The sequence below is a fragment of the Platalea leucorodia genome, assembly GCF_965183815.1.
Source record: "Platalea leucorodia genome assembly, chromosome: 15".
NCBI lineage: Eukaryota > Metazoa > Chordata > Aves > Pelecaniformes > Threskiornithidae > Platalea > Platalea leucorodia.
Window position 1 is genome coordinate 12,847,903 of NC_138837.1, and position 25,188 is coordinate 12,873,090.

General features: G+C 66.3%; 4 protein-coding genes across 7 annotated transcripts in view; 3 read left to right on the forward strand and 1 right to left on the reverse strand.

Moving 5' to 3' along the window:
* ABCA2 (ATP binding cassette subfamily A member 2) overlaps positions 1–11,618 on the forward strand; it is a 34,098-nt gene extending 22,480 nt beyond the window's left edge. For 3 of the 4 annotated variants that reach the window (XM_082327395.1, XM_082327392.1, XM_082327393.1), the window contains 23 exons: positions 263–553; positions 1,667–1,885; positions 2,069–2,171; positions 2,572–2,900; positions 3,450–3,663; positions 3,826–3,931; positions 4,276–4,387; positions 4,800–4,860; positions 5,112–5,286; positions 5,372–5,487; positions 5,756–5,903; positions 6,141–6,264; positions 7,853–7,985; positions 8,177–8,294; positions 8,422–8,600; positions 8,916–9,057; positions 9,360–9,494; positions 9,725–9,828; positions 10,101–10,193; positions 10,454–10,556; positions 10,705–10,842; positions 11,105–11,311; positions 11,573–11,618. In XM_082327395.1, coding sequence (XP_082183521.1) covers positions 263–553; positions 1,667–1,885; positions 2,069–2,171; positions 2,572–2,900; positions 3,450–3,663; positions 3,826–3,931; positions 4,276–4,387; positions 4,800–4,860; positions 5,112–5,286; positions 5,372–5,487; positions 5,756–5,903; positions 6,141–6,264; positions 7,853–7,985; positions 8,177–8,294; positions 8,422–8,600; positions 8,916–9,057; positions 9,360–9,494; positions 9,725–9,828; positions 10,101–10,193; positions 10,454–10,556; positions 10,705–10,842; positions 11,105–11,311; positions 11,573–11,608 — 3,386 coding nt within the window. In that variant the 3' untranslated portion in view covers positions 11,609–11,618. The remainder of the gene's footprint in view (positions 1–262; positions 554–1,666; positions 1,886–2,068; positions 2,172–2,571; positions 2,901–3,449; positions 3,664–3,825; positions 3,932–4,275; positions 4,388–4,799; positions 4,861–5,111; positions 5,287–5,371; positions 5,488–5,755; positions 5,904–6,140; positions 6,265–7,852; positions 7,986–8,176; positions 8,295–8,421; positions 8,601–8,915; positions 9,058–9,359; positions 9,495–9,724; positions 9,829–10,100; positions 10,194–10,453; positions 10,557–10,704; positions 10,843–11,104; positions 11,312–11,572) is intronic. The other variant, XM_082327394.1, reaches the window with a different exon arrangement.
* Positions 11,619–14,616: 2,998 nt separating this feature from the next.
* On the forward strand, positions 14,617–17,476 carry CLIC3 (chloride intracellular channel 3; the record flags this gene model as incomplete). Its single annotated transcript, XM_082327227.1, is given in 7 exon segments — positions 14,617–14,676; positions 14,678–14,731; positions 15,597–15,706; positions 16,117–16,242; positions 16,372–16,478; positions 16,777–16,952; positions 17,315–17,476. Coding segments are annotated over 7 exon segments (795 nt in total).
* Positions 17,477–18,523: 1,047 nt separating this feature from the next.
* On the reverse strand, positions 18,524–21,024 carry PAXX (PAXX non-homologous end joining factor). The gene is given in 7 exon segments (XM_082327261.1): positions 18,524–18,991; positions 19,113–19,206; positions 19,706–19,777; positions 20,342–20,594; positions 20,596–20,637; positions 20,751–20,811; positions 20,894–21,024. Coding segments are annotated over 7 exon segments (666 nt in total). The 5' UTR covers positions 20,998–21,024; the 3' UTR covers positions 18,524–18,951.
* Positions 21,025–21,035: 11 nt separating this feature from the next.
* Positions 21,036–22,776, forward strand: TMEM141 (transmembrane protein 141). The gene is made up of 5 exons (XM_082327262.1): positions 21,036–21,120; positions 21,289–21,355; positions 21,465–21,548; positions 21,691–21,822; positions 22,475–22,776. The coding sequence occupies exons 1-5, from the start codon at positions 21,067–21,069 to the stop codon at positions 22,552–22,554; spliced, it is 417 nt and encodes a 138-aa protein (XP_082183388.1). The 5' UTR covers positions 21,036–21,066; the 3' UTR covers positions 22,555–22,776.
* Positions 22,777–25,188: the final 2,412 nt, after the last annotated feature.

Below are 25,188 nucleotides of genomic sequence, written 5' to 3' on the forward strand. Positions count from 1 at the left end.
TATGGGTGGCGGCAGGGCATACGGTGCTGCTGGGGCTGGCGAGGGGCTGCATGCCTTTGTGTGGGCTTGGTGGCTCCTCTCCCATTGCGCGTGGCCGCAGGAGTCTCCTTTCCCAAGGGGAGGAGTGGTCTCCAGCAAGCCCATCCCATCCAAGGGCAGCCGGCCTCTCCACTCTGGGTTTGCAGAGCAGATCCGTCCCTGCTCCGTGCTATGCCGCGGTGAAGCGTGGCATGGCTGGTGGCAAACCCCCTTCTCCCTCCAGACATGAAGGAGTCCAAGAAGGACGCCCTGCGGCCACCTGCCCCCGAGCTCGGCCCGAAGCCTGAGGCCAACGGGGAGGCCCTGGCTGAAGCGGCCGTGCTGGAGAAGCCCGAGGTGGAGCTCAGCAACCTGGTGACCTGCTCCAAGTTGGCGCAGTCGCAGGCATCCCTGCGCTCGGCCTCCTCAGTGGGCTCCGTGCGGGGCGATGAAGGTGGGGCTTATTCCGAATTCTTTGGGGATTACGCGCCCCTGTTCGATAACCAGCAGGACCCCGATAACATCAGTCTGCAAGGTTCGTGCCGCCGGCGTCCGGCCAGCGGCAGGGGCTGGGGGAGGTGCTCAGCTGGGACGTGGAGGGTGGCTGGGGCAGCAGCAGTGCCCGTCCCTGCACCTGGGCAGGGCAGAGCTGGCCCTGGCCGGGGCAGGTGGGTGAGCTGGGGATGGGGGGCTGTGCCTGCTGGGGCAAGACCCCGCCGGGGGTCTGATGCTGCATCTGCCGACACTGCGCCCAGAGAACCACAGCCTGGGTGGGAGGGCTGGGAATGGGTGCTTCCACCAGTTTGCCCCCCCAAACTGGTAGCATGTACGTGGGGGAGTCCCATGCTGAGACAGAGCCGGCAGGCGCGGGCGCAGCCGGCGTTAGCTCTGCCCTTTGCCTCCCTCAGATCCTGTGAGCGCCATCCTGCAGACTTGCCCCACTAACACTTGCTCCTCGTGCTGGCGCCGGGTCGGGTTGTCTTCTCTTGGCCCTTGGGCATGGAGTCATCTTCCAGCTGGTGGCTTCGCCCTCCATACCCTGACCAGGGCTCAGGGCTCTCCCTGCCTGGATGCTGGGATTGCTGGAGGATGGAGGATGCAGGCAGGCGCCCTCAGGCTGCTGCTTTATTCACAAATCCTTTTCTGGGTTATCTCGGCAGCTCTTGTGATTAATTCAGGGATGCTCCACCCTGCCTTCCCAGCCGGGGCTGCTCTGAGTGCTGTGATTTGGGTTGCGGGAGGCATTGCCGGGACAGTGCTGCGGCAGAGCTCCCTGAGCCCCAGCCCCGTGCCTGCTGCCGCGCGGGGTCCCCCCACCCGTGTCCCATCCCTTGTTCCTGACTGCGCTGACCCCTCGCCAGCTGGGAGAGCTGATGGGAAAATGGAGGGGTTCTGCCAGAAAGCACCAGTTTAGGTTATTTTTTTAAAACTATTGTCTAAATTTCCCCTTTTGGGCCAAGAGGAACCCGCCAGCCAGCTGCCTTGCTTCACGCCGCAGTGCTGCTGTGGCTCGGTGGCCATCAGGGTTGGGTGCTGCCCTGTCCCTTGGGGTGGCTGCGCCCGGCTCAGTGCCTGGCTCAGCTCCCTGGAGGCCAAGGCGGGTGCGGGAGCAGCCGTGCCAGGGGCTGACATCCTTCTCCCCTCCCAGAGCAAGAGGTGGAGGTGGAGGCTGAGGACCGCGACCTGGACGGGCAAGGGAGCTTCAAGCTGGAGGGTTCGTGGCTGAAGCTGCGCCAGTTCCACGGGCTGATCGTCAAACGCTTCCACTGCGCCAAGCGCAACACCAAGGCCCTCTTCTCGCAGATCCTCCTGCCCGCCTTCTTCGTCTGCGTGGCCATGACGGTGGCGCTCTCCGTGCCCGAAATAGGTGCCTGCAAGCCACCCACCTGCATGCTGGGGGCTGCTGGTGGCCCCTTCTGCCTGCCCCAGTGTGGCCGGTGGGGACACTGGCTGGGGCGGGGGTGAGGACAAGGCTTGCAGGCACTGTGCCAGTCTGCCTGTGCGTGGTGGTGCTGCGGGTGTGAGCGGGTTCCTGTCCTTGTCCCCGCAGGTGACCTGCCGCCCCTCATCCTCTCACCATCGCAGTACCACAACTACACCCAGCCCAAGGGCAACTTCATTCCTTACGCCAACGAGGAGCGGCGTGAGTACCGGTGAGAGCCGCCGCTTGCCGGTGACCAGCGTCCCATGCCCCGTCCCCATCCCTGTCTCCATCCCCGGGACTGCGATGGGGGGCAGCAGGGAGGGCAGCCCGCAGCGGGGCTGGCGCCGGGGCTGGCTCAGGGTTGGAGCAGGTCCTGGCCGGTGCCATGTCCCCTTGCAGAAAGCAGCCTCCATCTTCCTCAGGGTGTCTCTGGGAGAGGTGCCAGTCCGGGCTGCAGTCAGTGCTCGGCTCATGCCGGGCCTGGGCTGTGTGTGCCACCGTGGTGCCTGTGCCCATTTAGTCATGATACATGCCAAGGCCTTGGGAAGGTGCCAGCAGAAGAACGGCCAAGGTGGTGAGACCTGTGTCTCCTGCTCCTTGTTCCTCCTCACCCGCTCCTCTCCCCGCAGCATCAGGCTGTCTCCCGATGCCAGCCCCCAGCAGCTGGTGAACACCTTCCACCTGCCCTCCGGCGTGGGGGCCACCTGCGTGCTCAAGACAGCCTTCAACAACACGCTGGACCAACCCATGCAGACGCTCAACCTCAACAGCAACGAGTCCAAGATGCTGGCAGCCAAGTACTTCGATGCCATGTGCATTGACTCCTTCACCCAGGGCCTGCCGCTCTCCAACTTTGTGCCGCCACCTCCATCCCCGGCACCCTCTGACTACCCTGTCTCGGTGGATGAGGACCTGCTCCGTGCCTGGAACTCCACGATCTTCTCCTCCGCTGTCAAAGGTATCGCCTGCACTTGGTGCTTGAGTCTGTCCGGGCCTGCGATTCACCTCCAGCAGGGAGATGATGTGTCTCGCCTGCAGAAGCAGCTCCAGGGCCCCCTGGAAGTGCCTAGCAGTTTGGCCTGGCCACAGCAGAGTATTGCACTGCTGGGCTGAACTTCTGGCTCAGGACCAGTGCTGGCCCTGCAGCACCGCTCCCCGTTCAGCCCCAGCAGTGCTGGTGGAGCTCTCTGGGATGGTGACACCGTCGAGAGCCCTGTGCCCAGCCTTGTGTCACCCTTGCTGGTCCGCGGTCCCCAGCCATTGCCTTCAGCCATGCTTCATGCCCCCTCTCTGAACCATTTCTGTCCCCCCAGAGTTTTTCACCACATCTATGTCTTGGTCCCTCTCGGTCACAAAAGCCCTCTCACAGACTGGGCTCTGGCCATGGGGCAGAGCGCTCCCTCCCTGCCCAGCCGGGACCCCTCAGCTCGGCCTCTCACCCCCACGTTGTCCCAGGCAGCCGGGGTGGGCAGGACCCTGGCTGTGAGCTGCCCTCTCTGCTCCTCAGAGACCGTGACCTCAGCCCCTGCCCTGCCACGCATCGTCCATGAGCCTATCAAGTGCACGTGCTCCATGCAGGGCACCGGCTTCTCCTGCCCCAGCGGCGTGGGGGGCCACCCCCCGCAGATGAAGGTGGTGACAGGGGACATCCTGGCAGACATCACAGGGCGAAACGTCTCTGAGTATCTGCTCTACACCTCGGACCGCTTCCGGCTGCACAGGCAAGAGGGGAGGCTGGGAGGGTCTGCCCTGTGCCCTGGAGCAGAGGTGGGGGATCAGGGACTCGGGGACACCGGCCTGCGGTGCTGATGGGAGCTGCACGGCCCTGCTCCTGGAGGCAGAGGACAGTGGTCGCAGCTACTTGGTGGTGCCTTGTCCCACAGGTATGGGGCACTCACCTTCGGCAACGTCCAGAAATCCATCCCGGCCTCCTTCGGGGCCAGGGCTCCTGCCACAGTGCGCAAGATTGCCGTCCGGAGAACAGCCCAGGTGGGACCGTGCTGCGCCCCACGGCAGCTGGGAGATGGGTGGGGAGGAGAAGGGGACAGGCAGCGCTGCCTGCACGGCAGGGACCCCTCACCCACAGCTCTGCGGCAGCGCTCTCCACCGAGGAACCTGGTGGGGCTCTGACCCCCTGGGGTGCTTGGCAGCTCCCACCCCAGCGGGTCTGGCCCAGCATGGTCAGCAGTGGCCTGCTCCCCCCACAGCTGTGAGCACGGGAAGCCCTGTGGCTGTCCCACCCCACCCCATCCCATCCCATCCGTCCCTTCCAGTACATCTGCCATGGGCCAAGCTCTTTTGCCACCTTCCTCCACTCTTCTCTGCTCCTCCAGGTCTTCTACAACAACAAGGGCTACCACAGCATGCCCACCTACCTCAACGCTCTCAACAATGCCATCCTGCGAGCCAACTTGCCCAAGAGCAAAGGCAACCCTGCTGCCTATGGTGAGGGCCTGGAGGCGTTTAAGGGCAGAAGCACGTCAGGAACAGCTTTAGGGCATGGTCCAACCAGGCTCTAAAGTGCAGTGTCCCCCCTTGGGTCAGGCAGGCTAGTGCCCAGTTGGGGCAGGGGGGTCACAGACCTTGGCTAGGAGATCTGGGCTAGGCAGAGCTCTCTGAGGTCTGGGCTGGGGCAGAACGTCCCAAAGCAGTGCCTGAAGGCACCTGGGCTTGTGACCTGTCCGAGGATGCTCACTGCCAGCTGGTGAGGGAGGGCTTGGCCTCGAGGTCCTTGGTTGCTTCAGACAGCTCAGCTCCTGCCAAGCTGCAGGGAGGGAAGTTTTTCTGGCTGGGGGCAAGATTTTCCATCCTGAGCCAGCTTTCATGCTCCCGTATTTCTTCTTGGGCCTTCCTGCAGGCATCACAGTCACCAACCACCCCATGAACAAGACGAGCGCCAGCCTGTCCCTGGATTACCTGTAGGTCCAGGGAGCGGGGTTGAGGGAGGGTGGCCGTCCCGTGGAAGGGAGGGAGTTCCTCACCGCGGTTGGCAGGGGAATGCGGAGGCTTCTGCCCTGCAGGCCGCGTGGTGGGGGACCAGGTGGCTGTGACACAGGGGTCCCTGTGCCGTGCCCTGCCCTGTGCACAGCGACTGTGCCAGGACGGGTGGCCCTTCCCCGGGCGGCTGAGGGTGATGGGGTCCCTGCTCTCCTCCTTGCTCCCCATGCAGGCTGCAAGGCACAGACGTCGTGATCGCCATCTTCATCATCGTGGCCATGTCCTTTGTGCCAGCCAGCTTTGTGGTGTTCCTGGTGGCCGAAAAGGCCACCAAGGCCAAACACCTGCAGTTTGTGAGCGGCTGCGACCCCGTCATCTACTGGTTGGCCAACTACGTGTGGGACATGGTGAGCAGGGCACGTGGCCCCAGTGGCTGAGCCCCCAGGGCTGGGTGGGTGCGTGGGCAGTCACAGAAGTTTCTGTCTTCTCCAGCTGAACTACCTGGTGCCGGCCACGTGCTGCATCATCATCCTGTTCGTGTTCGACCTCCCGGCGTACACCTCTCCCACCAACTTCCCCGCTGTCCTCTCCCTCTTCCTGCTCTACGGGTACGTTGCTCAGAGGGGTGGTCAGGAGGCACTGGTGGGTACCCCCAATGTGCTGTCCGCGCTGTGGGTGCCTGGGCAGGATCTGGCCCCGGGGCTGCCCATCTGGCTGATGTTCTGCAGCTCCTGTAGCTGCCAGGCTGCAAGGGCTGGGGTGGGAGAGCCCCGGGGGGACAGGGCTGGGAATGGGTGATCCCAAGGCTTGATGGTTGGCACTGCCCGGTCCCTCTCCTACCACGCTGACGTGCGCTCCTGCCGCTCGCCTTCCCAGCTGGTCCATCACCCCCATCATGTACCCTGCCTCCTTCTGGTTTGAGGTGCCCAGCTCCGCCTACGTCTTCCTCATCGTCATCAACCTCTTCATCGGCATCACAGCCACCGTCGCCACATTCCTGCTGCAGCTCTTTGAGCACGACAAGGTAGGGAATTTACAGCTCTGCCTGGGGCCACCAGGAAGAGAGAAGCTGCCATCGGGTCGTGGGACAGCTCAGGCTGGGAGAGGCCTCAGGACGTCTCTGCTCCAAACTCCTGCTCCCAGCAGGGTCAGCTATGAGACCTGTCCAGGCTGTGTCTTGGTGGGGAACCTGATCCTACCATGCACTCACGGTCTTCAGGGGTGTTTCTGATGGTCGTGTCCTCTCTGCCCGTCCTCACAGGATTTGAAGGTGGTGAACAGCTACCTGAAGAGCTGCTTCCTTGTGTTCCCTAACTACAACCTGGGCCATGGCTTGATGGAGATGGCCTACAACGAGTACATCAACGAATACTATGCCAAGATCGGTATGGCCTCTCATTCCCTCCTTCCCTTGCTCCAGGGCATGTGGGGCTGGGAGGGACCACGGAGCTGGCACATCCCCTCCGCCTGCCCTGTGGGGCTTCCCGAGGCCCCGAGCAACCTGGAGCAAAAAGCCAGGGGACGTGAACCAGACGGGCGCGGGAAGAGACATGGTTGAGACTCAGCTGTGGTGTGGTGCCAGTGATGCTGCAAAAGGTTCCTTGGGCCATCCCGAATAGCAGCCCCACGGGGAGAGGAGGTTATGAGCCCTGGCAGAGTTGTGCATTTCTGCTGCTGTTGCACACTGCCTCTGGAGGGGGCATGGTGGAGCTCTGGTGGGCCATGGTGGAGCTGTGGTGGGCTGTGGTGGAGCCATGATGGGCTATGGTGGGCCATGGTGGAGCCGTGGTGGGGCTATGGTGGGCCATGGTGGAGCCATGGTGGGGCTATGGTGGGCCATGGTGGAGCTGTGGTGGGGCTATGGTGGGCTGTGGTGGAGCCATGATGGGCTATGGTGGGCCATGGTGGAGCCGTGGTGGGACTATGGTGGGCCATGGTGGAGCTGTGGTGGAGCCATGATGGGCTATGGTGGGCCATGGTGGAGCCATGGTGGGGCTATGGTGGGCCGTGGTGGAGCTGTGGTGGGGCTATGGTGAGCCATGGTGGAGCCGTGATGGGCTATGGTGGGCCATGGTGGAGCTGTGGTGGGGCTATGGTGAGCTGTGGTGGAGCCATGATGGGCTATGGTGGAGCTGTGGTGGGGCTATGGTGGGCCATGGTGGAGCTGTGGTGGGCTGTGGTGGAGCCATGATGGGCTATGGTGGGTCATGGTGGAGCTGTGGTGGGGCCATGGTGGAGCCGTGGTGGGGCTATGGTGGGCCGTGGTGGAGCCGTGGTGCGGCCATGGTGGAGCCGTGGTGGGGCCATGGTGGGCTGTGGTGGAGCCGTGGTGGGGCTATGGTGGGCCATGGTGGAGCTGTGGTGCGGCTATGGTGAGCCGTGATGGAGCCATGATGGGCTATGGTGGGCCATGGTGGAGCTGTGGTGGGGCTATGGTGGGCCGTGGTGGAGCTGTGGTGGGCCATGGTGGGCCATGGTGGGGCTATGCTGTGATATGAGGGATGGGGACTGCAGGGGCTCTTTCCTTCCAGACATGGTCTCTTGCAGGGCTGCGCTGCCCAGCCAAAATGAGCCTTTTGCTACTCGCAGCTTCAGCTTGGCCTCCAAAAGCTCTTGCTGCTCTCTGCTTCTCAAGCAGCTTCTGTGTATAACCCAGGTGCTGCTGGCATCATGAGGGGCAATTTTGGGGCAGGATCTGGGAAATCCATCCAATACCCGCTCTCAGTTGGGTTGATTCATCCTACTGAGGTTGAAAAGTTGCAAGATGATTTCAACAGCACACGTGCTACGAATGGAAAGCCTTGCTGCGACCAGCCCTGGCGCCAGCAGCGCCAACCTGCTCAGGCAGCTGCGGCAGGGGAGGGGACAGGGGAGCTGGACAATGTCATTGTCACAGGCCAGCTCAAGACCTATGACCAGGTTGTCCCCATGGGAAGGTGTCCCCAGCTGCTCTCTCCTCTTCCTCCCACTCAGGGCAGTTTGATAAAATGAAATCGCCCTTCGAATGGGACATCGTGACACGGGGGCTTGTCGCCATGACAATTGAAGGCTTCGTCGGCTTCTTCATCACCATCATGTGCCAGTACAACTTCTTCCGGAAGCCCCAGTGAGTGCGGCCGGGGGGCGGGGGCAGGCTGGGGACTCTGGCTGCGGGGAAAGGCTTTGCTGTCGGGACCCCTGAGCTCAAGGCAGCCCCTCCAGTGGGTGCGCGCTGGGGAGCTGCCCATCCCCGGCAGGGGTGCGGGCAGGCGGCTCCCGTGCCTGCATCCCCACCCTGCCCAGTGCGCCCTCCCGCAGGCGGCTGCCTGTCTCCACCAAACCCATTGAGGACGACATCGATGTGGCCAATGAGCGGCACCGTGTCCTGCGTGGCGACGCTGACAACGACATGCTGAAGATTGAAAACCTCACCAAGGTGCGGCAGCGGGGCGGTGGGGGATGCGCCAGGGCTGCAAGGAGACGTCCCATCTGAGGAACGTGGGTTGGGGCTGGGGTTCCGGGTGCCTGCCAGCGGGCTGAGCCCCCATCCCCTGCCCCACCAGGTGTACAAGTCCCGCAAGATCGGGCGCATCCTGGCTGTGGACCGGCTGTGCGTGGGCGTGCGGCCCGGGGAGTGCTTCGGGCTGCTGGGCGTCAATGGCGCAGGCAAGACGACCACCTTCAAGATGCTGACGGGGGACGAGAGCACCACGGGCGGAGAGGCCTTCGTTAACGGGCACAGGTCAGGGGGCACGGGCTGGGTGGGAGGTGGGGACTGCCCGCTGTCCTGGGGATAGGATGGGTCTCCTCAGGGGTCTCCCAAGATGAAGCAGCGTGAGCCTGCCAGGGTGGCTGTGCGGGACTCTGCAGCCCTGTGTCCTGCTGGGCTGGCCATCACCTGGGGGTGGCAAGTGACACCGGCTCTCGGCCAAGGCTGCGTTGTGGGTTACCTGGTAGAAGATGCTCCAGTATAAAGGCATGTGAAAAGGGGGCGAGCAACGGGGTGCTTCCAAAAAGCAATTCCTTCTCCCCACGGCCCCTCCGTCCTCTTCCACAGCATCCTGAAGGAGCTCCTGCAGGTCCAGCAGAGCCTGGGCTACTGCCCCCAGTTCGATGCGCTCTTCGACGAGCTGACGGCCCAGGAGCACTTGGAGCTTTACACCCGCCTGCGCGGCATCCCCTGGAAGGACGAGGAGCGGGTAGGGCTCTGGGCAGGCAATTGCCAGCACCTGAGGGCTGGCACTGTGCCTCGGGAATGGCAGATCACTGGGCACTAGCCCCAGTGATACGTCCATAGGTGCTGGGACTGGGTACATGCGCTCACAGGCCCCCCGACACTTGTGGCTGTGCCAGGGGCTGCCGTGGGGCTCCCCTGACTGGCACATCACTTGTGGTCCCCTTGGCAGTGGGCCTGTGCCGTGGAGCCCAACTGCTTGCCCACCACCAGCTCTGCCAGCCCTGTGGCTGTGGCAGGGTGACGGCAGCCCCCTGCGCCTTGCAGGTGGTCAAGTGGGCGCTGAAGAAGCTGGAGCTGACCAAGTACGCTGACAAGCCCGCCAGCACCTACAGCGGAGGCAACAAGAGGAAGCTGTCCACAGCCATCGCACTGATCGGATACCCGGCCTTCATCTTCCTGGTGCGCCCCGGGCTCCAGCACCCTGCCCGCAGGGTCCTTGTCCCACCCGCCGTGTCCCTGGGGCTGGTGCTGGGCTAGGGTGGGGAAATGACCCCGGGTGGGAGCTGCCTGACCCCAGCTCCGCCACGAGTGTCCTGGGGTGTGGGATGGTGTCCTGAGCTGGCCTCAGGGAGGGGGTCGCGGGGTCCCCCCAGGGGCTGACATGTCCGAGGGTGCTGTCCTTCCCCCAGGATGAGCCCACCACGGGGATGGACCCCAAGGCACGGCGCTTCCTCTGGAACCTCATCCTGGATGTCATCAAAACGGGTCGCTCCGTGGTGCTCACATCTCACAGGTCCGGGGGGCTTCTGGCTGCACCCGCGATGCCTCTGGGCACCTGGGGTGCTGCGTGGGTGGGAGCTCTGTGGTCCCCAGGGGATGGCATTCGGCAGGGCCATGGGGAGCAGAGGGAGCCTGGGACACCTCTGTTGCCTTCTGCTGTCCCTGGCAGTGAGGCCATGGCACCTGGGTGATGGCCGGGGCAGCTCCGCTCCCTGCCTGGCCCAGCCACGGCCCCTGGCACTGTCTCCCCATGCCACCCTGCTGAAGCCTGCCCTGTCTCCCCAGCATGGAGGAGTGCGAGGCGCTCTGCACCCGGCTGGCCATCATGGTGAACGGGCGGCTCAAGTGTCTCGGCAGCATCCAGCACCTGAAGAACCGGTAAGAGCCCGGTGGGGGTCCAGCACCCCGTGTGCGCTGCGGGGCGGGAGGGGGCCGGGTCCCCATGGCAGGGTGATGGTGTGGCACCCGCGGCGAGATATCAGCCCTTTGTGTGGGTGCTGCTTTGGAGGGTGGGCAGGGGACGGGCTCGCTTGGGTGACAGCAGCTGCTGGAGAGCATCGTCCCCTTCTGTGGGGCTCCTTCCCCGCAGAGGTGCCGGCGGGGAGTGGTTCCTCACGGGGTCCCTTGTCCCCATGCAGGTTCGGAGATGGCTACATGATCACGGTACGCACCAAGTCCAGCCTCAACGTCAAGGAGGTGGTGAGGTTCTTCAACCGCAACTTCCCCGAGGCTGTCCTCAAGGTGAGCTCCCTGCAGTGCCGGTGGCGTCCCCTGCCTCGGGGCACCAGCAGCCTTCATCCCCCAAGGGACACCTCTGTGGGACCCGCCGCGGGTGACAGGAGGGGGTCTGGGAGCGAGGGCTCGGGTGCCACATCCCTGTCCCCTGCAGGAGCGGCACCACACCAAGGCCCAGTACCAGCTGAAGTCGGACCAGATCTCACTGGCACAGGTCTTCAGCAAGATGGAGCAGGTGGTGGATGTGCTGGGCATTGAAGACTACTCCGTCAGCCAGACCACACTGGACAACGTGAGAGCAGGGACAGCACGGGCGGCTGGATGCTTGTCCCCAGGGAAGGCGGCCATGCCTGGCAGGGGTGGCTGTGCCAAAGCGCCTGGCAGAAACCACCTTTGGGACGGGAGGTGGAGCTAGGTGGGGGCCATGGTGGTGGCCACAGCCCGGTGGGATGCGCTGGGGTCTGTCTCCAGCGGCGGGGATGGCAGGCGAGGGGCAGCCGGTGGTGGAGGTGCTCACGGGGGTCCCTCACAGCCTCTTGCCGCTTCTCACCCAGGTGTTTGTGAATTTTGCCAAGAAGCAAAGTGACAACTTGGAGCAGCAGGAGACGAGCCCCAGCTGCGCCCTGCAGTCGCCCCTGGAGCGCCTGCTGAGCCTGCTGCGCCCCCGGGCCGCCCCCACGGAGCTGCGGGCTCTCGTGGTGGAGGAGCAGGAAGACCTGGAGACCGACGACGAAGGCCTCATCAGCTTTGAGGAGGAGAGGGTGAGAGGTTGTCCTCTGATTCTGGTGTCCCTGATCCCAGCTGTGTCCCTGCCACGGCGCACCGGGGCTAGGTGCCATGGCACCGGATCTTGTCCAGGGAGGGGGACATGGTGGGGCCAGGGATGGACCAGAGAGGGCTCTCTGGGAGGGGCAGCTGCTCCCTCCCCAGGCCGGATCCTGCCCCCAGCAGCACTGGGTGTGCTGGGCAGAGCGGGCAGCCGCTGCCCAGCCCCTGAGCCCTGCCCATCTCTCTGCCTGCAGGCTCAGCTCTCGTTCAACACGGACACACTGTGCTGAGACCCCGGGGGCGGCCATGTCGCCCGGCTGTGAAGCCTCCAAACCCTTTTGGCCTCTCCCCTCCCTTTGCCTCATTGAGCGGAGCTGCCGCGGCTGGAGGCAGGTGCCAGGGAGGACGTGGTGGGTACGGCGCCAGCCTGGATGGACCTCGCGAGCCACCGCCCACTGGATGGCCTTTGTCCCCTTCAGCTCTGGGGCAGTGTCACTGCATGGTGCCGAGGGCCACTGCCCTCGGCCGGCTCGCCCAGCCAACGTGTGCCAATGGACACAGACTATGAAGAGAAGGACGCAGCTTGGGGCCAGTGCTGTGGCTCCGCACGCTGTGTGGCGGGGACGAGGCCTGTGTGCGGTGCCTTCAGTTGGACACCCATGTTGCACCCACCCTGGGGACCCCTGACTGCGGGGACGCCCCCCCGCCCTGGCACTGGCACCACCCCTGTCTGGCCCTGGCAGGGCCGGAGGAAGGACGGCTGCTTTCGCCTTGTTCCCATCACCCCTGGCTTGGCGCTTGCCCTTGGCACTGTGGGTGGCTCGGAGTCCAGTGCTGCGGGGGCAGGAGCTCCGGTGCGTCAGCCAGGATGGATTTCTGGCACTGATGGGACAGCACTGGCACCCTCCAGCCCACCCGAGGCGGGGGCCTCAGCCCCACTGGTGCGTCCTGCCCACCCGCACTGCTGCCAGCCGAGGGGTCCGGCCGCCCCGGCCCTGCCACACGTGCACTGGGCACCCAGTGCCGCCTGCGGGGCAGGGCAGCGGCGCCCCTGCAGAGGGGCACGCGGTGGGGCAGAGGGGTATTTCACAGGGTATTTCACATGCTGGCACCAGCTGCTTCTCCCCTCTGCCCCCAACCACGTCCCTCCTCCCAGAGCCCCTCACCCTGCCTCCTGCCTGCCCTCGCTTCCCCCGCCACAGGCCATCGCTGCGGCTGTGCCACCTTTCTGCTGTGTCCCCCTCCTTTTCCCCCTTGCCCTGGCACTCACTGCTCAGCGGCCGGCCCTGTACAGGAGCCACCTGCACTGGTTTCTTACTGTTGGGTCATTGGTGGTACTGGGGGTTGCTGCACCACTTGAAGTGGGGTGGCCTTGAGCTACGAGGACAAGACAGCCCAGCTGGGCGCCAGTGCAACCTGGCAGGGGTACCCGGGACGGAGGGGAGGATGGACTGAGGCAGTGGGGCTGGCAGTGTCACCAGGGCTGGCAGCATCACCAGGGGCTGGCAGCGTCCCCGGCTCTGGCAGTGGGCACCCCCTCGGCCAGCAGTGCCCCTCTTTTCTGCAGAGAGTCCTGCCGCCTTGTCACCCATGGGGGCCGTGCCCAGCACTCCCAGCCCGGCAGCACCCCCAGCCCGCAGCTGTGCCCAGAGGTGGGGTGACAGCAGGGCCGGTGACACTGACCCTGACCACCCACCCCTGGGTGCCCCAGGCTTTTGCAGCGCAGTCCCCCCTCCTTCCCGGGAGCACGCAGGGCCGAGCGCCCCGCGTGCGCCCTGCTGCCCTTTCCGCCTCCCTGGCACGGGATCGGCCAGAGGCCCCGGGCTGGCTCCTGCCCACCAGCGAGCGGGCAGCACTGGGCCCCCAGTGCGCTGCCATGGGGCAGCACGCTGCGTGGGGAGGCGGATGGGGGCAGCCCTGGCCCCACTTCAGGGCGCAGGGGCAGACCCGGGTGGCAGCTGACCCTCTGCTTTCCCCGTGCCCCCTGGTCTCGCCAGTCCTGTATGCCACCAGCTATAGATTGTGATACAATATACAGTATTTTCAATAGGGGAAAAACTGGGGGGGAGATAAGCTCTATTTTCAGATTTTTCAGACCATATTTTTTTTAACGGCATACTGGAAACTGGCTGGCCCTGGGGGGGGTGGATGGCATGGGTGGGCAGCCCCCACCTGGGGTGCCGCCTGGGCACGCTCCCTTCCCGAGTGGGCGCTGGGGGCCAAGCCAGCTCGGGGTTAGCCCTCTGTCACCAGGGTGAGGGGACGGTGTCACCTTTGGGTGCCCAGCTGTAACCTCTGTGGTGGCACCCTTGGGGCACCCCAGGGCAGGCACGGTGCCATGCTCTGGCCAGGGCTTTGTCCTCGCCCCACACCCTCCCTGCTGCCCTGCCGCTCAGGGCTCCGGGGGGCACCGGCACCCCAGGCACAGAGCCCTCCCCTCCGCAGAGCTGCCCCCACCCGCTGCCGTGCCTCCATCCCACCCCCCCATGGCTTTCCAAGGTCGGGGAGACACTTTTGTGCCCGGGGCACCCTTGCCTGCGCAGCCTGGGTGGCCGCAGCGGCCTCCCTGCCCTGGCCGCGGGGCTGCCCCAGGCACAAACCCCGCTGGGGGCACCCCGAGGGCGGCAGCAGGGTGGGAGCAGGAGGGCATCGCCCTAGGGCAGGGGTGGCCGCTGCCTTAACACTATTCGCTTCGTTGAGTTTGGCCCCGCTTCCCGCCTCGCCTCCCTCTGCACGTCCTTGGCCACCAGCCGCGGGCACAGTGCCGGTGCCACGCACGGCCCTGAGCACGGGGCACCCCAGGGGGTGGGGACGCCTTGGAGGAGCCTGTACATTGCAAGCAAAAGAAACGAAAGATGAAATGTGAAAATAATGATCGTTTTAAATAAAAAATAATAACTGGAGCCAGCGAGGCTGCGTGGTTGCTGGTGGGCAGGAGCGCCAGGGCTGGGGACCGGGGAGGGACCGGGCTGGGCAATGGGTGAGGAGGGGCTGACAGGACTCCGGGGTCGGGGTGCTGGGCACAACACAGAGCTGCACCCAGCATTTGGCATCTTCCAGGGCAGGTGGTGGGGCTGGCTGGGGGTGTGAAGGCCTGCAGGGCACAGGCAGCGCAGGCAGGGTGCAGGCAGCACAGGCAGGGCGCCCAGGCAGGAGCAGCCGCAGCTGGCAATGCCGTGAGCTGCCCTTGCCGGACCCAGGCTGGCAGCAGCAGCGGGGGCCGGGGCCCCATAGCAGGGCGTCCCCGGCTGTGCCGCGGGGCCAGGCGTGGGTGGGAGCGGGTGCACCCCAGGGAGGAATGTGGGCTGGGACAGGCCACGGTTCCGGCACGGGCACTTGCGGCACAGCCACCACTCAGCCAGCAGCCGCCATCCAGCATGGCCGAGAAACCCCAAATCCAGCTCTTCGTCAAGGTGAGTGGGGTCAAGGGGGTCTGGGGGGCCCCGGGCCAGTGGCCACCTCCGGCAACCACCCCTGGCATTGCTGGGCTGGGGTGGCCCGGCCACCCCTGCCCACCGCAGATGTGAGGCCCTGGGCAGGCAGCGGGCAGGCAGCGGGCAGGCAGCGGGCAGCTTGGGGCTCTTCTCCAGGGCACAGCAGGCTGCTGCCTGCCCCGTGGGCATGGGGGGCTGTGGGTGCTCAGCATGGGGTGGTGGATGGGGTGCACCCCAGCCTGCCCAGCAGCCCAGCCACCGCAGCATCTGCCTGCCTGCACCTGCTGGGCCCTTCCCAGCCACCACCTGGCCGGGGCAGTTTGTCCGGCTGTACAGGGCAGGACGGGGCCTGCCTGGGATTGTGCCTGGGGCTGACGGGGCCACCAGCATCGCCATCGCCTTCCTCCGGCGCAGTCCCTGCCGTGCTGGGCTGTCCCCTTCCACAGCTGTCCCCAGTGCCACTGCGGTGGCTGCCCCCAAGCCCCAGCCCACTCGGCACTGTGGCGCTGGGGCAGCCTGGGGCCCTCTGGTCCCCCGGGGGTGCCAAGGCCAGCACCCGCCGTGCCACGCAGGCTGCTCCGGGGTGGGGCGCAGAGGCCCCAGGAGCAGGCGAGGGCCCCAGGAGCAGGCGGGGGCCAGGAGCTGGCACCCTGCCCGGCATAGCGGGTGCCACAGGCTGCCAGCGCTGCTCGCCAGCCTGCGGCCAGCCCGGGCTTGGCCAGGGAGGGTGGCACATGCCCTGCCACCCTCACCCTGCACCCACCGGGGCTGCCTGGCCAGCACTGCCCCCGCTGTGGCCGTGCCAGGGCACAGGGGCAGCTGAGCTCTCCCTCTCGGCCCGCAGGCAAGTGAGGACGGCGAGAGTGTGGGCCACTGCCCCTTCTGCCAGCGGCTCTTCATGGTGCTGCTGCTCAAAGGGGTGCCCTTCACCCTCACCACCGTGGACGTGAAGAGGTGAGTCGTGCCCCCCGCTCACCGCGCGGCCATGGGGGTTGCCAGCCACAAGGGTTGCCAGCCAGGGAGTCAGGGCCATGGGTGGGGTAGGACAGCCTTGCCCTGGCCCACTGCTGGGGGAGGTGGCAGGTCCCCAATACCTTGGGAAGAGGTGTGAAGGGTGGGCACCATGGGACACATGGTTGTACCCCCAAGCTGCCCACCGCCGCCTGAGGGAGGTCGGTGGGCATTTTCCAGGGCAGAGCTGCCATGGGCACACAGAGAGGCAGGAGCAGCCTGGGGGCACCACCTTGTCCCTTTGCCCAGGACACATGTGTGCGCGCACATACACACACACACACACGTGTGTGCGGTGCCCTGCAGAGCCCCGGGCGCTGCGAGGCATCAGCGCCTGTCCCCGTCTCCCACAGGGCGCTGGACGTGCTGAAGGACTTCGCGCCGGGCGCCCAGCTGCCCGTTTTGCTCTACAACGGCGAGCCCAAGACCGACACCGTCACCATCGAGGACTTCCTGGAGGACAAGCTGGGCCCCCCCAGGTCAGCGGCCGGTGCTGCCCCGAGAGGGGGCAAGGGGCCAAAGGGGGGCAGGACAGGCTGGGGGGGGCGGGCAGCACACAAGCCTGCCGGCCCCCACCTCCTCCCTCAGCTGTGCCCGCATCCCTGCAGGTTCCCCAGCCTGGTCCCGCGGTACAGGGAGTCGAGCCTGGCCGGGAACGACATCTTCCACAAGTTCTCCACCTTCATCAAGAACCCGGTGCCTGCCCAGGACGAGGGTGAGGAGCTGGGTGGGGGGACACCCCATGCAGCCGCTCAGGTGGCACCCCCTCGAACGCCGGGCAGGTCACCCTGAGCCCTTCCAGCCCTCCCCTGCCCCACGCCATGGCGGGGCCTCTCCAGGCACTGCCCCTCCCCAGGAGTTCAGTGTGGCAGTGCCAGGGCTCCCCTGGGAGGGCAGGGGCCGGTGCCAGCCCGGGCACAGGGCTGGGCTGGCAGGAGGCTGCGGCAGAGCTGTGGGGCCCCGTGCCCGCCGTGGGGCCGTGCCTTGACCCAGCAGTGCCGCCCTCCCCGCAGCGCTGCAGCGGAGCCTGCTGCGGGCCCTGCTGAAGCTGGACGAGTACCTGAGTGCCCCCCTGGAGTACGAGCTGGCCCAGGACCCCCACCTCCGTGCCTCCCGGCGCCGCTTCCTCGACGGGGACCAGCTGACGTTGGCTGACTGCAACCTGCTGCCCAAGCTCAACATCGTTCAGGTGAGCGTGGGCACCCCAGTGCCGTGCCCTCCCCTTGCCCTGGCTCCTCCATGTGCTCTCGCCTTCCCGTCGCTGCCTGCAGCAACCCCCCGCTGCTTTGCCAACCCCTACAGCACCCCGGTGCCCCCCGGCACCCCCTCCCCATGGCCCCTGCCCAGCATGGTGCCTTCCCACACATCTCGCTACCCTCTGCATCCCCTGCCCGGTGCCACCCCTTGTCTCAGGCAGCACCAGGGATGTCCCCTGGCCCCCTGCCACCCTTCCTGGCTGGCTCCTGCCTGTGAATACCGGCCGCAGGGCCCTCCTCGGCACACCACACGCGCACGGGGCTGGGCAAGGGCTCACCCCGTTTCTGCCCGCAGGTCGTGTGCCAGCATTACCGCCGCTTTGGGATCCCCAAGGACCTGCGGGGCGTGTGGCGCTACCTCAACAGCGCCAGCGAAACCAAGGAATTCAAATACACCTGCCCCAACAGCGAGGAGATCATACAAGCCTATCGCTCCGTGGTCAGGTCGCCGCAGTGAGCCGGGCACACGCCCGGGCGGGCGCAGGGCTAGGGTCGGGCAGCAGGCCAGCGCCCGCCCCGGTCCTGCCGCGACCACCACAGTCCTGCCTGCACGCACTCGGAAGGGCAGAGCGCATGAGCTGTGCCCCTGGCATCCAAATTCCCCCAGCTGGCACCCCTGCCCGAGGTGCCGGCAGCAATCTGCATCGCACTAAGCCCACAAACGCGTTCTCGCCTTTTGTGCCGCCCTCTCTGCCCGGCCAGGACCCCCTCGACCTGCCCTGCGGTCCCTTGAGCATCAGGATGGGTGCAGGGGAGCCACAGCCACGGGCACTGTTTGTACCAAAGCTGGGCAGCGCTGAGGGCAAGGGTGGGAGCTGGGGAGGAAAAGCTGCCTGGAGCAGAGGGCTGCGGGGCAGAGAGGGCAGGGCGCTGCAGCAAGCAGCCCTGCAGCCTCCCTCGGATGCACATGGTGCCACCCGCCAGGCCAGCGAGCCGGGGCAGGGCCATGCCGGGGCAGCAGGCACCACAGGGTGCCCCCAGGAGCTGCACCCGGTGAGGGGAGCCCGCCCCGCCACGGCAGCACCCGGGGGACGGAGCCGGGGGGACGCTGCGGGTGGTGGGCACGGCCCAGCCGTCGCCCTGGGCGAGGGGAGCCAAGGGCACCGTCCCCCCCCAACCCACCGTGAGGACGCTCTCAGGAGCAGATCTGGGAGGGGGATGGGGGTGAAGCGGGCCAAGTCCAAGCCATGTATCAGAGCTCCCAGAAATCAATAAAGGCTTTGCAAGCAACACAAGTGTGAGTCAAGCAACCAGCCCCAGCAGCTCTCCTCCCTCGCAGGACTTCACACCAGCCTCCCAGTCCTCTCCCAGTGCCCAGCAAGGGCTGGGACCATTCTCCCAGCTCTCCGGGGGGTTGGGGAGGCTCCAACCACTCACCCACCAGCCCACTGGCACAAAGCTAGCAGGAAAGTCAGCTCCTCTGAGCCCCTGACCCTCCAAGTTCAGCTAAAATTGGCCACAGGGTTCCTGAACAAGGGAAAGACAGAATGGACCAACACATCCATGCTGTCCCGGTCCCCAGAGACCGGCTGGCTAAAACCGCCTTTACTGGCAATAAGTTAAGCACAGGCAATCTTTTCATTACATGGCGATATAAAAGTTCTTTAAAAACCCCACCAATTCATGGCAAGCGAGGTAGAGAGGTGGCCCCTGCTGGCAGGGAAGAGTTACAGAGGAAAAAAGCCACCAGTTCTGTCACCCCTGCCCCATCCGTGCCCCCCAAAGGCCCTGCCACTGCACCAGCTGAGGATCTGCCGTCCGCTCGGGCCTGCCAGGCGCTGGCTCCAGCCCTCTGGGTGCTGCTTGTCCCGTCCGTCTCCCTGGGCGCAAGGGGCTCCGCAGGCCCAGGGTGCAGTGGCACCTCCTCCACCAGGCACACAAGCGGCTGACAAGGCTCCGGCAGGGCTGGCATCGGGGATGGGACAGCACAGGTCAGGAGTCCTCGAAATCTACTCCAGACGGTGCCTTCTTGCTAAAAGGAGATGGAAGGGGCATCAAAGCCCCATGCTCTGCCCTCATGCAGCTACAGAGCAGAGTCCACTGGATCTCCAGCGCGGCCCAGCCCCAGCACTGGGCCTGTGAGCAGCACTTACCTTTTGAAGCCAGGGTTAATGAGAGACTCGCCCGGGATCTTCCTCTTGGCCGGCAAAGCTGAGCCAGCACCCCTGTTTTTCCTGGGGCTGGGGTCTGCCTCGGTCAGAGAGAGGCAGGACAGGGATTACAAAAGGTCAGGTTGTTGCTTTGGCAGCCCTGCACGCCCCTCCATGCCCAGGGTGAGCCTCCCGCAGCCCAGCCTGGCTGGCCCGGCACTGCTGGTGGGTGAGGAAGGGCCAAGCCTGCTCTCCTCTCCCAGAGGAGCAGGGAGCCATGGACCTGCCACGGCCCCCAGTCTGGAGGAGCAGCGAAGCCTGACCTCCTCCTGGAGGCTAGTGAGCAACCTGCCCGGTGATGCCCGGCATCTGACCTGAGCACAGCGCATCCCAGACACCCCGAGAGCCACCGCGCTGAGCCCTGGCCCCTTCTGTGCCGGGAAGGGCACCAGGACAGCGGGGGGGCTGACAGCAGCCGCAGCCGAGGGGACTCAGCGTGTCCCGGAGAGCACACGGACACAGGACCAGCAGCCTCCTGGGGAAGAGAAGGCAGACAAACAGTGGGACCCGGGGAGGTGCCCCTGGCAGCTGCCTACCTGGCAGGAAGAGCTGCTGGCTCCGGGCAGCGTTCTTCTCAGGGCTGCAGGAAGATGCCAGCGTCTCTGCCGCTGTTGGAGACAGGAATCAGAGCTTGTGACAACGCGCCCCAGCGCGGCATGCTGCACTCCAGGCCTCCCCAGCAACCTCCCTCCCCTCCACAGCCAAACGGAGCCGCGTTCTCCTCCCAGCCCTCCCACCCAGGCAGCCGCTGCCCCAGGATCTTCTGAGACCCCTAAAAGAGACACCTCTGTAAGGCGACTCCCCCACACAGCGGTGCTGGCCCGGTGCTGGCCGTGGGGACAAGGTTGCGTTTCTGCACAGAGACACAACACCACCTCCTCTGGTCCCACGCAGGAGCGCTGTGGCTCGAGGGGGTGAGGTGCAGACCCTGGCCAGCCTAGAGAACGGGCCAGCCCGAATTAAAGAAAGGAGGCAGCACCTCTGCTGCCCAGCGCTCCTGGCCAGCCCACCCGGGGCCAGCGAGGAGAAACCGGCTGGGCTGAGGCCAGGGAGGCGCAGCCTTCACCTGCTGCTGGCCGAGCTGGATCCCTTGCACACCCTTGGGTGGGGGGCACAAGACCGGGAAGGCGGCAGGGAGCTCCCGCCCTCACCCCCTCCCAAACCCGCCATACCTTCCAGCCGCCTCTCCAGGCTCGCGACGCGCCCCGCCATGCCGAACACCAGCGCCTGGAGCTGGCTCCTCGCCTCGGCGATGGGCAGCTTGAAGAGATCCAGGGCCGAGCACCGGGCCTCCTCCCGCAGGCGCAGCGTGGCCTTCCCCTCGCCCAGGCTCAGCGAGGCCGCCCCCCGCCCCAGCGCCTCCCTGCACGGGCGAGGCCGGGGTGAGCGGGGCCCTCGGCGGAGCCGCCGGACCCCGCGGCTGGGGCACCCACCTGAGCTTCGCGCCGTGCTCCTCCGGCGGGCAGCGCTGCGGAGGAGAGGGGGCTCGTCCCGAAACCGCCGGCCCAGGGCCAGGCCCGGTCCCCACCGCCGCCCCGGCCCCGGCCCCGGTCCCCCCGCCGCCCCGGCCCCGGTACGTACGCAGCCGAGCGGCGGGCGGGCGCCGAGCTCCCCGGCCCAGACCTCCAGCGCGTCGGTCACACTGCGGGAGGCAGCGGCTCAGGCTGCGCCGGGGCCCCTCGGCCCCAGCCCGGCCCCGGCCCCGCTCCCGGCCCCGCACTCACTAGACGGTGCCGCCGGGGCCGGGGCTGGGCCCGGGGCGGCAGTAGCAGAGGTACCGGCCCGGCCCGGCCCGCAGCAGGTGAAAGGGCCCCGCCGGCTCCGCCATGGCGGCAGCGCCGGAAGGGGCGGGCGAGGCCTGCGGGCCCTCCCCGGCACTGGGGCCGCCGGCCCCGCCATGGTGAACCTGGGGCTGCGGCGGGTGGAGGACAGCGTGGCCGCCAAGCACCCGGTGCGCCCGGCCGGCGTCGGGGCTGGGGGGGCCGGGGCTGAGGGAGCCGGGCCGGGGGCACCGGGGGCCGGGCCGGGGGGCACCGGGGGCCGGGGGGCACCGGGGGCTGGGGCGGGGGCGGGGGGTGCCGGGGGGTACCGGGGGCCGGGGCTGAGCGTGTCTCCGCAGGCGCTGCAGCAGTACGCGGCCTGCCAGTCCCACGCCTTCATGAAGGGGATCGGCACCTTCCTGGCAGGTACGGCCCGGCCCGGCCCGGCCCGGCTCGGCTCCCCCCGGGGGCTGCGGGGGGCGGCCCGGGCGGGGGCCGTGGCCGGTAACGGGGCCCGGTGCCCGGGTTTCTGCAGGCAGCGGAGCCGCCTTCGCCGTGCAGAAGCTGCTGAACAAGAAGCTGCCGTACGGGCCGCAGTGGAGCCTGCTGCTGGCCGGGGGTGAGTGCCCGGCCCGGCCCGGGGCTCAGGGGCGGCTCGCCGGCGGCTGCAGCAGCCCCCAGGCTGGCAGGAGCTTTCCCCGCCGCTGCCCTGAGCAAACGCCCTTGCGCCGGCACTCTCGGGAGCGTCTTGGTCTCTCCAGCCACAGGGTCCCTCGCCAGCTACGTGGTAACCAGAGCCGAGACGCAGAAATGCTCCGACTTCTGGATTTACCTGGAGACGGGCAAGTCCCCCCAGGAGCTCGCCGTGGCTGGTAGGGCATCTCAGCCCGCAGGTACATCCACATCTCTCCCTGCTTCTCTCCCTGGTCTTGTCCTGCCCAGTTCTTCCCTGCTGCAACAATTTGCTGTTCCTGCCTCGTAATTAAGCTGGTGACTGTGTCATTGCCAAAATCCCCATAAAAGTCCCACGCCAGCACCCCGCAGCCGAGGGATGGGAGCAGGCACCCGGGCTGGCAGCAGCGCTGGGGCAGCCGGAGCTCCCTGCATGTCCCCTGGCTCCCGTGTCCCTCTGTGCTCTGGGCCCCCTGCCTGCGCTGCAGGTACCCGAGCAGGGCTGGCAACGTGGGGTGGGAATGCTCGCTTCTGCCTGCTGCCCTGCCTGCTTTGTGGATTCATGAGAGCCAGCATGAAGGGCTCATTTGCTGGAAGAGGAAGAAGACGGTAGGGGATGGAGGGAGGCAGTAAACCCCTCCATGCCTCGGTTGCTCTGTACGGTGGGCAGAGCCGGAGGGACAAGACGACAGTGCTGCTGGGCAGTTCCCACGGCTGCTTGCTGCTTTCTCCCACTGGCACCTTGAGCTCCCAAAGCTGGGCCTCGCCGAAGAGGCTTTAAACGCCTCACGAGGGCTCTGTGGTTCTCTGCCCGCCCCTGGCAAACACGCCGGGGCAGTCAGGGGTCCAGGGAGCTTGTTCTTTCTCTTGCAGAAGATCTGCCCAGCCCAGAGGACAGGGAGAGCGCGGCGCCGCTGGTGAGGAGGAACAAGTATGGGGATGTCATGGAGTAGCCAGCAGAGCACAGCGCACCGGGCCCGTGTCCTGCTTCGCTCCTTGCTGCCTGCCCAGCCTGCCTGTGCCTGTGCTGCCTGCGAGACTGGTGGGCTCCGTGGCACTGCCCCGGAGCTTGGATGAGTCGATCCTGCAGTCAGAGCGTGGTGGAGGCACCGTAGGGATTGCTGCCTCCCAGGTGGCCTCTGAACATCGCACGCGGGGAGTGCAATAAAAGTCGAGAGCTGAAAGCGCGCGCTGGTGAAGTGAGGGCTGGCGGTGGGACAGAAGGAGCTGGGGTGAGGTGGCAGATGTTACCCTGAGGCAGCCCTTGCGGTAGATGTTGGAGCAGAGAGCTTTGGGCCCTCAGAGGCCGCGGCACCCACAATCCGACGGCACAGAGCTGTGAAGTGACCGCTGGCACGGATGGGTCTGGGCTAAGCTGTGAGGGGCAGAGCGATTCCCGTGTGCTCTCTGTTCAGCCTAGCTGGTCACGGGCTCCCTGCCCCTGTAGCAGCGAGGCTTTTCTCACCTGCCCGAACGGGGCTGAGCTGCACCCTGCGGCTTTGTGGCCTCTGGGGGGGTCCTCTCTGCCCCGCAGAGGGGAGGCTCGTGTGCCCAAGGCCCCTCTGCGCGGTGCCTGCCTTGCTCTTGGGGCGTGTCACCCAGCCAGCCCCGGGCTCTTCATCGGATCCACAACCAGCCAGCAAGGGAATGGTGCTGTCTCAAATCCCACGCGTCCAGAGAGGCACGTGGGAAGATTAAGAAGCCTCGTTGTCTTAATTTTTTCCAAATAGCAAACTCCAAGTCATGACGAGGGCAAACCGGCTGCTCTTGGTGGATGTCCAGCTCCAGTTCAGCTGCAGCTGAATTTCTTAGAAGGGGAAACCCAGCCTGGATTCTGGAAGCTAGCTGGTTTCTTAGAGCAGAGCAGACCAGAAATGCCTCCTTCTGCGTCAGAGCGGGAGACAGTCCCCGAGCCTCGCCACGGGAGGGAGTCCCTGTGCTGGGGAGACCGGGGCCGGGGGAGGCAACTGGGTTTGGGGGCTCGGAGCATCATCTGAAGTGGCATCGTGCTTGGCCTGTGCAGAGAGATGGGGAGCAGCCGCCAGAACAGCTAAAAAGCAAAGTGGCTGCGGGGAATGGGTGGGTCAAGCCAAGCACAGCGTACCGGGAGCTCGGCCGCAGCAGGGAGCGGAGCTCGTGCTGCCTGCGAGCGCAAGGAGGGCAGCGAGAAACCACAACTCTGGCTAAAGCCGCTCCTCTCCTGGGGCACGTGGCAGAACAGGGCGGGAGGCTCTTTTCCAGATGGGCTTGGCGAGTCGGGACTGGCCCCGCGCAGCTGCATGGCGGCTGGATGTGAGCTGTGGTGGCCGAGCTGCCAGCGGCTGCGCGAACAAATTGCCAACCCTGCGGGCTGCTCTCCCGCCCTGCCCGGGTGCCAGACCCGGTCCCCTGGGAGAAGAGGCTCCCTACGTGTTTTCCTTGCGTGTTTTCCTTGCGTGGAGGCTGCAGCCGTGAGCACAGTGGTGAACGCACGGGGCAGAGGCAGCCTGAGCGCTGCCGGCTCACGCCTTTGGGGTGGCTGGACCTCTCTCCAGCACTTGGGAAACCGCAGCTTTGCAGCCATGGCTGGTTGAAACTCTTCCACCTCCAGATGGGCCTGTGTCTGGAGTGAGGTTTCAAGCCCACCTTGGTCCGTCTTGGGGGTTTCTCCAGGCTGGTAGAGCATATGAAACCATGATGGTGTCTCATCACTGGGCAAGGGGATCGAGTGCACCCTCAGTCAGTTTGCAGAGGACACCAAGTTGGGTGGGAGTGTCGATCTGCTGGAGGGCAGGGAGGCTCTGCAGAGGGACCTGGCCAGGCTGGGGCGATGGGCCCAGGCCACTGGGTGAGGGTCAACAAGGCTCAGGGCCGGGTCCTGCACTTGGGTCACAGCAACCCCAGGCACCGCTGCAGGCGTGGGGAGGAGCGGCTGGGAGCTGCCTGGTGGGAAAGGGCCTGGGGGTGTTGGTCGACAGCTGCTGAACATGAGCCAGCCGTGTGCTCAGGTGGCCAAGAAGGCCAATGGCATCCTGGCTTGTATCAGGAACGGTGTGGCCAGCAGGACCAGGGCAGGGATCGTCCCCCTGTGCTGGGCCCTGGTGAGGCCGCCCCTCGAATGCTGTGCTCAGCGCTGGGCCCCGCACCCCAAGGCGGCCATGGAGGGGCTGGAGCGTGACCAGGGCAGGGATCGTCCCCCTGTGCTGGGCCCTGGTGAGGCCGCCCCTCGAATGCTGTGCTCAGCGCTGGGCCCCGCACCCCAAGGCGGCCATGGAGGGGCTGGAGCGTGGCCAGAGCAGGGCAGCGAGGCTGGGGCAGGGTCTGGAGCACAAGGCTGGGGAGGAGTGGCTGGGGGAGCTGGGGGGGCTCAGCCTGGAGAAGAGGAGGCTGAGGGGAGCCCTCATCGCTCTCTGCAACGGCCTGAAAGGGGGCTGGAGCCGGGGGGGTCGGTCTCTGCTCCCCAGTAACAAGCGATGGGACGAGAGGGAACGGCCTCAAGCTGCGCCAGGGCAGGTTTGGGCTGGATATTAGGAAAAATTTCTTCATGGAGAGAGTGGTTGGGCACTGGCACAGGCTGCCCAGGGCAGTGGTGCAATCACAGTCCCTGG

Excerpts from the sequence above, each read along its gene's own strand:
- TMEM141 (XM_082327262.1), top strand. The coding sequence starts at position 21,067 with ATGGTGAACCTGGGGCTGCGGCGGGTGGAGGACAGCGTGGCCGCCAAG. Across the intron at positions 21,356-21,464 it reads GATCGGCACCTTCCTGGCAG|GCAGCGGAGCCGCCTTCGCC; the intron begins GTACGGCCCGGC and ends GGGTTTCTGCAG. Across the intron at positions 21,549-21,690 it reads GAGCCTGCTGCTGGCCGGGG|CCACAGGGTCCCTCGCCAGC; the intron begins GTGAGTGCCCGG and ends TGGTCTCTCCAG.